The following is a 12,237-nucleotide window of genomic DNA, read 5'->3' as shown; positions in this document are numbered from 1 at the left end:
GAGGATATTGTGGCACTATAAATAGATTATTTTTTATATTATAAATAAATAATTTAAAATTAAAAATTATTTTATATTATTTATTATAACGAAGTAATATTAATATAAAAATTAAATATTGGGACAATTATACAACAATTTTCATATTAGTTTTAACTATATTCAAAATATTTATTGTGGTGGAGGGACAACATTAATAATATTTATTTTGTTCTTGCAATTATGTCATAATCTTGAAGTATGAATCATTAGTTGGGTCGTGGGTGTAGCATATTTGCTCCATACAACTTAGGTAGTGCAATAATTATTTCAAATTTTCAATGTATATAAATATAATTATTAAATTCTTTAGAAGAAAAAGACAAATTAAGCTGCCTATACACTATATCCAAATGAGGACAAACCCGATAGGTTTACAATAAATAACACATAAGCTAATGTACAATGTATCTAGCGTCTCTCTCCCTCTCTCTCTCTCTCTATATATATATATATGTATATATATACATCTTAATTCTTGTATATACAAACACACACGCACATGTACACCTAGTACGCGTTATTCCTCAGTTCCTAGGTTTCCCAACATAAAAGTTTTTTAAATAGTTAATGTCAGTCCTAAAATATTAAATAATATTACTAAAGTTGTTTATGAAATAATATATACGTATAAAATAATATATAATATTTTAATTTTATCGTAAACTAATTATTAGTTATGGTAACTTATACATAAAATTTTAACATATATAATATATATTTTTATTTAATAGATAACTGGTGATAATTTTAACATAATCACTTAATTTTTTTTCATTATTCTCTTTTATTTAGTATTCTTAATTCCTAGAGGAATGAGTTAATTCTAAATAGATTTTTTTTCCTTTTTATCATAAAAGTTATTTATTTCCATACCGAACATGATAATGCATAATCAGTTATTGGAAATCGTATGTTCCACAAGGTTCTGCGATGCCTCGGAAACAATCTGACGGGTGTACACACACATGTACATGGGCTTTATTTGTTGAAATTGCGATGAAATATCCGTCCATAATTTAGATAATACTTAAGATAATTTGAATATTTTATGATTTGTTAAAAACATTAGACAATAATTCATCTTATTCATGAAATAAAGTTTAATCGGCAATTTTTCAGTCCTTGAGGTTTTGCCCCTTTCGGTATGTCTACCATGACAGGTGATCCGGATCACAGTTCGTCAGCTATCTCACGTTTTCGGAAAGGTTCGTGACCTGAGAAAAGAGGGCAGATCGTTAGGCTTGCTGGGAGGTCTCCAGCTAACACTCTCTGATGCCTAAGTCAGTAAAAGTGTTCGAGATAGAAAAAATAATCTAAATGCGAACTCAAAGTGAACCCAAATGGATATAATATGGATTTTTGGTGTAAAATATGACTTCCCATAAATAAACTGAACATGGGGTGTTTATAATGTTTGAATGGGTCCACTTGCCTGTACGAAAGGTCCATTTACATTATGTCACGTGTCATGATCCTAGCTCATGTGACGTCATATAGATCAACAGTCTCCAACAAAGGGTCCTTTGGGTATGTCGCGGATCCAGGTCGGGACCCGTGACTCGACCCGAAATGAGAAGGTGTGGATCTTCAGGTTATTCCTGCAAATAAATGCCTATTTTGAGGGTATTTTTGTTATTTTAATGATAATTCTCTTAATCCCCCATCAGTAAGGTTGACACTAAACTCAATAATAAGTACAAATACAGTACAATATAGTGTTGCAACACATGGCACACTGATACAGAAATTTTGGTATGTCAAAAAATATCTGGTGACGGTTCATAGCTTGGTCGCATGGTAGGTGGACGTGCAGGCTTTTGGCACAATAAAGGGTGGTGTTAGTGAATTTTGGCATCATATGGTCATTGTTGGTTGATGCAAGGCAGCATGAGATAAAGTATGTTGGGTATTAGGGGAAACAATAAACGCCTGCATATGATGCACGCACATGGAAGAAGATGGACACTTGTGAACCAGAAGAGTTGGTGTTGTTCGCTTTGGCAACATTTGATGTGCAAGATTTCTTGACAGGACATTAACAGGCGTCAATATGATATATGACCATAGCTAAAACCACAAAGAGTGTCAATATGGTGTATGACACTATGTTGGAAAGAGGTGTTGGTACCATAACACGAGCTACGAAGCAACAAATAACATATTGATTCAAGAACGTCGAACACTTAAAAAATATTGAATGATAGTGCATGGATTTTGATACATGATAGGTTAACATTCTTTGGTGCAAGATAGGGTGTAGTTAGTTGGTCTTGGCATTATGAGGCCATTGTTGGCTTATGCCTCGATAGCATAATGAAATGTGTGCAAGGTAGTGTGGGAAAATGGCAAATGACTGCACATGATGCACGCACGTTGGTGAAGCTAGACACTTTGTAAGACGCATTAGTGTTGTGTGTGTGGACAATATTCATGCGATTTCTCAATAGGACGTTAGACGATGCATGTAGAATGACCTAATGATATAGGCCTGCTATTGGTAGGTACTGGCATACTACCAACATAATCAAGGCTTGATGATTAACTGCAAGCTAAGGCAAAGAATGACTAAGTGAAGCATGTGAGGGCAGTTGGAATTGTCTGATCCAAGACAACTACTTTTCATATGACACCATAAAATTGCAGACGCTACAAAAGAAATTTACGATTAGAATTTTATTTTTCCTATTCAAAGAAATTATATGGTCTCAAATTTTGCCCCATTCATAAAAATTACTAACATACTTACCACCTATTTGGTAGCATTTAATTGCAACTAGGTGAAAAGGGAAAAGCAAGTGGCTAATGCCTAACCAAATACATCTTAAGTTTGAATACAACCTATTAAATAGGATAGGGCTATAGGCCATATTGCATGGCTAATTTTAAAGAGTTAAACATTGAATAAAGATCCCTTTGGCGCACCCAAACAGTTGTCTGCAAAAGCAGAGACCATTTCGCCTTTTCCCCTCCTTAAAGTTCCTATCTACTAACGACTTTACCCGTCAACCTACTCATTTTCTTCTTTATTTTGGTAATCATTTTTCTCTCTAATACCTTTACAAATTTGATGCACAATAATTGTATCCTTATCAGCCCCAAATTGTTTAATTTCATACCTCATATATAACTTTTTTTTTTTCCAAAAAAAGTTAAGGGCAATAATTTTCTTTTATAATAATTATTATATTTTTTTAATATATTTAAATATTGACTGCTGATTAAATATATCAATAATTTCAAACACAGCAATGGGGAGGTGATCAAGGAGAAGTGGGGGAAGGTTGGGGGCGCCGGGCTAGTGACGGGGAAGTGGGGCAGGCTGGGGCGGGCGATTGGTGGGGGGCTGGCGACAGGAAAGAAAGGGCGGGGGAGGGGGTATGGTGTTTTTCATTTTATTTCATTTTTTAAAATAAAAATATATTATTATAAATATATAATATTATTATTATATATTATATTTAAATATAAAATAACATTTATTCTTAAAAATTAATTAAAATTGCACCTAAAGCGCGTGTAGGCTACTTTCAAGACTAGAGGGGTAAATTACTTTTTCTTAAAACACAGGGGGGTAATTTGATAAATTTTTTTCGTAGGAGGGTATTTTGCACATTTCATATATCACAGGAGGGTGGCATGCATTTTTTCCATTAGAAACTCCTTATTTTTTTAAAAAGAAGTTCTTAATATATTTTTTGTTCGTCAATTTATGATCTCGAGTAAATAAAGCATACATCTACGGCTACGACAGAGGTATTCCCTGCAATTCAATTGCTTTTATTTACAATTTATTAGTTATACTGACACGCAATAATTGTACATATATAATTAAATAGATACGACGTATATTTTAAAAATAAATTAGTATATATATATTATTAAAAATAGATCAAATAATTAATTTGAGTGAAAGTAGAATATAAATATAATAGTATATTAACGATTAAAAAATAACTTGAATCATTTAAAATAAATAAATAATTAATTTATATAATGAATATTTTAAATTTGATGTTGCAATATTACAAACCACCATCATAATAATTATTATGTCAATTTTGAGGGCTCATCAACATGCAGCCATGAATATTTCCCACGTGGAAATAAGCCATAATTCGCTAATCCATCTTAATCAGAAAAAATACGATTAGTTACCACCCTAATTGTCGTTTAGCATGTCATATTCATAAATGAATCGGGCACAAGAGGGAGTGGAGAAAAAAGCACATACATAATCTTGTTCTGTTGCGCGGCGGCACATGGTAAGTAGTTATCAATCATGTGGCAACCGGTGGTGAGATGACACGTGTATGCATTTTTGAGGTTGACAAGGATCACTTATCAGCTTCCTTGCGTGCATACGCCGTCTTGGCCGTGTCGAGTGGCACATGAGCTTGCGCTCATGACCTGATTTAGAACTACATTGGTAGGCTGCACATGCTGCACGATGCTCTCGTATGAGTATTTGGGAATAAAAGATCGTTTATAATACATTTGTTTTATACTTTAATATTATAATTATACATGTATTTGAAGTTTTTTTATTAAATTCGATACCTTTTATCTATAGTAATCAAAGCAAAATATTTCACTCACTCCTCCCCGTTGGAAGCATATATGACTATGAACCAACACTCACTCACCTGGAGATCGGTATGAGGTTCCAGAGTTGTCACTGTATCAGGCTTGTATTGGCCATGGCGTTAAAGTTAGGGTTTGGGGAGATACATGGATGCTGAGATCGTCCACTTTCCAGTAGATCACACTAGTGTTATAGGAATTTGATCGAAGAGGTTAATGTACTGTGACAATATTTATTGATCGGAGCACACAAGGGTGGGATTGAAATATATTGTTGATCATGTCTTCATGTTTGAGGATCAAGACATGATCCTCTGTACTCCTCTCGGCCACAACCCTATTCCCGATACTCTTAGTTGGCACTACACCAAAATAGGCTCCTACTCGTTTAGAAGTGGATGCATCTATCCCAATCGACTTCCTCAAGTCCAATTGGATTTTTCTGTGGAAAAATGTGGCTCTAGGGGAAATTCAGATGTTTGCATGGCGAGTTTGTGACAATGTTCTGCCAGGGGGTAATTTGATTTGATGTAGGGTGGTGGAGTAGGCAACAAGAGCAGAAAAGAGGGGAAAATTATTAAAATAATATAAAATTTTTATTTTATTTTTAACAAAATTGGCGTAGGTTAAAATTTTTTAAAAGTTTAAGCCAATTTTGTAAATATGTTTTTCTTTACATTATTTTAATAATTTTCCGAGAAAAGAGAGCATATGGTGTGGTCAAATATGCAACCTTTTTCTTGTATGAAAACAACAGTACTCTCTCTTCTCTCTTTGTGTGATAAGAACTAAACCGCCCAATTAATGATGCTAAAAGCTATAGTGATAATACATGAACTAACTTAAACACAAAAATAGGGAAAATGGGAATCCTTCAAAGGTTTTGACCAAAATCAAATATATATGATGATGCAGAAAATTCATGTGGTTGTAAACTGTATTATTCAATGCAGTGGATATTAGAAATTAGACAAATAATTCAATCAAAAGTTTATAATTCAATAAGCTGGATCTAAGTATTTGGATAAAATAAAATAGCAGGAGTTATATATTAGAAATCTGTTACTAATATTCATTTTGTAAATGAAGAAATGATCAAAAATAGAAAAGGTTAATTATCATCTAGAAATAAGTTAGAAAAATAAGTTAATTCTAAAAATAATGTTTGTAATTTGTAAATTTTTTTTATAAATTATGGAACACAAAAAATATTTATAAGATCAATATATACAAATATATATTACAAAGTAAATAAATTATGTTAAAAAGTACATGTAAATATGTGTCAATACATAATGCATATAATATTATAGAAAAAATATGTTACATAACTTATAAATTTTTATTCAATTACATGTCCACATAATAAAAATGTATTGCTTAAAGAGATGTAGAATAATATATATGAATTATATTATAGACTTACATATTTTATAGTATATATGTTCGATGTAATATTGTAAATTTATATTAATAATTTATTTTTTTAAAAAAGTCAATATATATAACAACACAGGCAAAAATTATGTAAATTTTTTTATTAGTTGTGAAAAAAATATAAGAATTGTAAATTTATGGAGTTTATACAGATTCTATATTCAGTATAAAAATTATAAATTTTGAGTAGTGTTTATTTTAAATAAAAAAATTTATAATAACTCAGATTATATTTAAGAGAATGATTGTAATACAGATATTTTAGGAGTATAAATAATTAAGGGTATTTTTGTTATAAAAAAATAGTGGATATTATGAGGACTATTTTGTTACGTTTTATATTTCAAGAGTATGCATAATTCAGGGATGTAAAGTGTATTTAACTCTTCTAGATATTATTGACACAAGAGGCATGTGAATTGGGGATGAAATCAAGGTGCACGGTGGGCTGGGCCAATTAAGGATTGACACGGATCAATTTAAAAAAGCTTATCCAAGATCGGCCCACTACTGCTTAAGGCTAACCCTGAGTCTTTAAATGAGCCCCAATTAGGTTAATTTCTAAATTCAAATCCAGCACATGGACCACTCGGTTGAGGCCCGGATCAGGCTTGGTGCCTACGTATTTAATTTATTTTTATAAACATGAGTTTTTTTTTTAATAATTACTTAAATTTATAGTTGTATTACAAAATAAAATAGATAATAAATAAATCACATAAAAATATATAGCTAAAAGAATAATAGTTAAGATTATATAATGAATTTAAATAATAATTTAATTAATAAGCTTACGATAATAAACTTATATGATAAGAAATTCAAAATGGACTTAAAAAAAAAACTTTGAAAAAAATAAACAAAGAGTAGTAAAGAATCGAAATACTGAAAATTCAGAAGTAGCATAATAAAGATAATAGTTTTTGGAGTTTTAAAAGTATAAAAGAACTATTAGAACAGCCAATTTAGAAGGATAAAATAAAACTTATATGCCATGCATTATTTTAATAAACAAAAATGACTCAACACTTGGTCTTGGGCCATTGAACTAGACTGATCTGGATTCGAGTTTTAATACTTGGGATCGCCCTATCCCAAATGATCGGGGGTCAAACCAGTTCAATTTTATTGATTCAATTAAACTCGATCCACTGAATATCTTGAAGAGGAACTATGAAAGATATAATGGGCCTATCTTAATGGAACTATGTATGTTCTTTCTTCTGCTTAAAGCCCATAATGCGTTTGATTAATGTTGGACTGTGATTCTTTCAGAACCCATAATACATTTTTGGGTGATCTATCCCCAAATTTGCCCTCTTGTAATTTAGGAAATGTACAATTTTTTTTTTTCTAATCAAATTATTTCTGTATTTTATAAAATAAAACAAAAAAAACATCTCCTAAAAGGAGTGATGTAATGCACACGTGACACATGCCAATGCCATTCTTGTGATTTTTTTATAATTTTTAAGAATAAAATATTATTTTATATATAATATTTTAACATTCATATATATAATATTAAATATTTATAATTATATATATAATATTATAATCCCCAAATCCCCCCCCACCAGCAGTCCGATAATGTATTTTATTTTCATCATAACAAACAAAAAAAATATGTAAAATTGATTTATTTTTATCATACGACACAATTTAAAAGAAAGTACGAGAAATAGTTTAATCTGTTCCTATCATTATTGCCTCTGCTATATAATTAAACTAGAAACTATATATAATTATGAGATAAGAAGAGAATTATTGAAAGACAATCATTTAATAAATAATTAAATATGCTAATGTTAGAGACAACAAATGAAGAGATCCATTTAATTTCTATAATTACAACAAACTTTTATCTAGCTAGAGTTGTCTAATAAGTCAGTACCTACTTGTTAGGTTTGTCCTAATTTTTGTATTATGTTAGAAAATTAGTTGTTTCAAAATTAAAAATTTAGATACTACCAACATAAAAACTGAAGAAAATATTCACTATGTTTGGTTTCATTTTTAACTTATTTTGATGTGTTTTGTGGAGATAAAGAGAAAAAAAATAAAGATAAAATAAGTATGTATTAGAGATAGCGTGTATGTTTGGATTTATTTTTGGAGATAATATAAAATAAATATGATATGTTTGATGTTGTTTATTAGGAGATAAAAACTACTGTTTATTGTTAAATTCTCTTTTACATATATTTATATATATGAGTATGTATATAATTTTTTTAGTTGTAAGGCCTATAATTAGTGTAGACTTATTTTGACAAAAAACAAATAAGGCACTATTTCAAAACATATCAAAACTTTCAAAATAAATCAAGGCAAACATGTCCATGTTTTGGCCCATCTCAAAAATAAAGCAAAATTGAAACCAAACATTATGATTATTTTTCACACTATTTCTTTTAGAATTTTTTAATAATAAAAATTGACTTACAGAAAGATAATTATTAAAATGATTGTTAATTATACTTAGACCACCTTAAAAATGAAAAATTATACTTTCTCCAAACAACTTTTAAATTACATTTGCATCCTCTCCAGAGTTCTCCGTTTATATCTATGCCGCTTCTATTAGAATTTTGACGAAATATATTGATCTCAACTAAAAAAAATAAAATAAATACATAAACTATATTTCACACATCTTTCAACATTCCATATAAATTGTTGAAAATATTTTATTCATCTAACAACTATTTTTTACCAAATGACAAACAATTGAGAAATAATATTTTATTACTGTTACATCATTTTGCCTTTAGTATATTATATTTACCCTTTACAAATATAAAAAATATTATCATAATTATCGTAATTTGTCAATAAATTATACTGAATGCAATGAGGGATATAATCGAAAGTTCATGTAACTTTTTCATTGACGTCAGCATTTTTTATAAACTTTAATGAAAGAGTAGAATTGTAGATGGAAAATTTTGGAACAGGGTGCAAATTTTATAAAAAAGTATAATTTAATATTTGTAAAAGGAGTCTAATTAAGCGTAATTAAATTAATGTGAAATGTATATTAATGCTACAAACAGGTCATTGAGGAGCATTTCTTTAATTCGTTTTTTAAAAAATAAAATGTGAATTATGATTGGAGCAGAAGAATGATTGCTGTTTAATTAATTGTATATATTTATCATTAGTGGCTAATTAATAAAACATTGCTCCTTTCTGTCTTTTATTTTGTTTAGGAAAAAATGATGTGGTTGTGGTTTACCCAAAACTTTGTGGAAACTTATTTTAAATCTCTATGGCGTCAGAGCAAACCGACCAAGTTTTGGTGGCACTGTCTGTATATGTGTTGGTGGGCCCCAAATGAGAGACGAAGAAACTTTTTGAAACAATTTGAATTTGATTAATCTCTGTCAAATATTTGTAATTTTTTAAATAATACAAGATATTTATAAATATATTAAATTTTAAAATGAATTAAATTTGATTAAATTTTGTAATTTATTCTTACTATTACTGTAGGTACGAATGACATGAATTACATATTGAGCTGACTTCCGATATAATTTATGTATTAGGTTCCTCTATGTTCGGATTTAAATCCAAAATCACTCATAAATCACCTAAGTTCATAAGTTCATTAAGGACATCATGAAAAAATTTCTTGTTTTAGTCCGTCGATGTTTGAGTTAATAAAATTAAGTTGATGTGAAACTCGAAAAAATAATAACGATCATAAAAGATTTATAATAAATACTTATTGATTTGTTGTAAACTGTTATTTTAATTTTAATTAAACAATTGCGTAAATCAAATACATTATTGGATTTGATTTGCGTGGATACCGACTCAAATATGAAATGTGTGGATTCGATTAGTCTTTTTCAAGAGTTCATTTATACTCGAACAATTGAGCACATAATTACATATATGTGAATTAGTATAAAGAATTTTCATAAAAATTGAACTAATTATATAAAAATTTAATTTGGAGATCATAAATATAAATTAATACACTCAACCACCCCAATACCTCTTTACTTTTTATTGAAAAAGAAATGGAGCCATTGATATATATCTCCACCTCTCTCCACAAATACAATTATTGAAGTATTAATGATGAATTTATAATTAATTCAAATAATATTAAATTAATTAGTTTGTTAAAGTTTTGAAAATAAGTGAAGAACTTATTACTTTTCTTTTAAAATAACTTATAATTTTTTGGTTTTTATAAAATTTTATAAGTTTTAAAATACTTTTTATTTTTTAAAAAAAAATTATAAAACCACCCAAACACCCTCGAAGAGTTTTGGTTGTTGAATATCACATACTCATAATAATTAATTAGATGGTATTTCATATGAACTTTTTGGTAATTATTGATATTATTTTATTATTATTAATAGTATTTATGTTTTTGGTATTAATTGTTATTTAGACGGTTAGAATACGTAATACAACCACAACTAATCCCTATCACTACACCGAATGGCCGGTTCGAATTTCAAACATTATACGAACAATCATTTTTGGTGGACCCCATTACCAACTCATGGTCGGCTAATGTTGGAATTCCATCATCACATCGTGAGTGATAATTGGTTGGCCAGGCAGAAAAAAGAAAAAACAATGCCACGTGGCGCCACGACATCAAATTGGAGGCACCCCTCCTGGCCAATCATAAAGTGGCTTGATCAATAAGTGTTCTTGCATTAGTCCCTCTGTATAAATAGAGCTGCCCTATAGTAAGGTAGTATGACATATAGAAACACAGATTCAAGAGGGCAAAAGACATTTCTCTTGCGCTCTTAAAGTTCTAGAACTCGTATTTCACATACAACGGTAGATAAGGGAAGATGCCGATTGCAAGAATAGCTGTGGGATCACCGGCCGAGGCCAGCCAGCCGGAGGCGGTCAAAGCCGCCTTGGCTGAGTTCATTTCAATGCTCATTTTCGTTTTCGCGGGTGAAGGCTCCGGCATGGCTTTTGGTAAGCTAATGGATATCAATTACTATGCACAATGTATAATAGGAAGGATTAATTAATTGCATTACTAAATAACGTGACCCCGTAATCTTTTTAGACAAAAGGTCACTGTTTCATGCATCAAGGGGTCGAAATTGACCCTTTTCTTATTTAAGGACTTTTTTGCCCGTTACCGTTTTTATAGGGAACTTTTTGGGTACTTAATCGTAATATGAAACTCATTACTGGGAATTTAATCGTCGTTTTTCTCAACAGCTAAGCTAACAAACGGTGGAGCAAGCACACCTGCTGGCCTTATTGCGGCATCAATAGCCCATGCTTTCGCCCTCTTTGTGGCCGTCTCGGTTGGCGCCAACATCTCCGGTGGGCACGTAAACCCGGCTGTCACATTCGGTGCCTTTGTGGGTGGTCACATCACACTGTTCAGGAGCATTCTCTATTGGATTGCTCAGTTGCTTGGATCTGTGGTTGCATGTTTGCTTCTCAAGTTTGCCACTGGTGGATTGGTAAGTAATTATTCAATCATAATATGTATGTAAATAGGGATGGCGATCAAGATTCAAGTATGATGAAGCACAGTACTTAACTATATCTACAGGAAACATCAGCATTCGCACTTTCATCAGGAGTTACAGTTACAAACGCCCTCGTCTTTGAAATAGTGATGACCTTTGGCCTAGTCTACACAGTGTACGCCACAGCAGTTGACCCCAAGAAAGGCGACATAGGGATCATTGCCCCCATTGCCATCGGCTTCATAGTGGGCGCCAACATCTTGGCCGGTGGAGCCTTCGACGGTGCATCCATGAACCCGGCCGTCTCTTTTGGCCCAGCCGTCGTCAGCTGGACATGGGACAACCACTGGGTCTACTGGCTCGGCCCCTTCGTGGGCGCCGGAATTGCCGCTCTTGTGTATGAGATTCTGTTCATCAACCAGAGTGGACATGAGCAGCTCCCTGTAACAGATTACTAAGGTGTTTCTTTGTGTTTGATTGGTGTTTGTTTTCATTTTGTGAAAGTGGTTAAGGCCACTGGCTTTTCTCCTGTTATGATCTATGTATGTCATCAGTTGTCTTGGTTTTATGAAAACAGTTGTTGACTTTTCGTATTAAATGTCAGCTTGTTCCCTTTTAAGTACTCATAATTAAGCATAAACCAGCTCTAATTAGTTTAAATATGGATGTTGATGAGGATTTGAATAATTGAAGTACATAT

The 12,237-nt window shown here is 31.1% G+C and overlaps 1 protein-coding gene across 1 annotated transcript; it reads left to right on the top strand.

Annotated features, from left to right (window-relative positions):
- Window positions 1-10,783: 10,783 nt before the first annotated feature.
- On the top strand, window positions 10,784-12,135 carry LOC105170665 (aquaporin TIP1-2). Its single transcript, XM_011091522.2, has 3 exons — window positions 10,784-11,025; window positions 11,278-11,528; window positions 11,621-12,135. The coding sequence occupies exons 1-3, from the start codon at window positions 10,893-10,895 to the stop codon at window positions 11,993-11,995; spliced, it is 759 nt and encodes a 252-aa protein (XP_011089824.1). The 5' UTR covers window positions 10,784-10,892; the 3' UTR covers window positions 11,996-12,135.
- The last annotated feature ends 102 nt before the right edge of the window (window positions 12,136-12,237 follow it).

The sequence above is a fragment of the Sesamum indicum genome, linkage group LG9 (genome assembly GCF_026168435.1).
Source record: "Sesamum indicum cultivar Baizhima isolate 11 linkage group LG9, ASM2616843v1, whole genome shotgun sequence".
Lineage (NCBI taxonomy): Eukaryota > Viridiplantae > Streptophyta > Magnoliopsida > Lamiales > Pedaliaceae > Sesamum > Sesamum indicum.
This window is presented reverse-complemented; position numbering and strand designations above follow the sequence as displayed.

Bases quoted from the DNA above. Each gene is read 5' to 3' on its own strand.
- LOC105170665 (XM_011091522.2), top strand. From the start codon at position 10,893: ATGCCGATTGCAAGAATAGCTGTGGGATCACCGGCCGAGGCCAGCCAG. The intron at 11,026-11,277 runs GTAAGCTAATGG...TTTTCTCAACAG, and splicing joins AGGCTCCGGCATGGCTTTTG to CTAAGCTAACAAACGGTGGA. The intron at 11,529-11,620 runs GTAAGTAATTAT...CTATATCTACAG, and splicing joins AGTTTGCCACTGGTGGATTG to GAAACATCAGCATTCGCACT.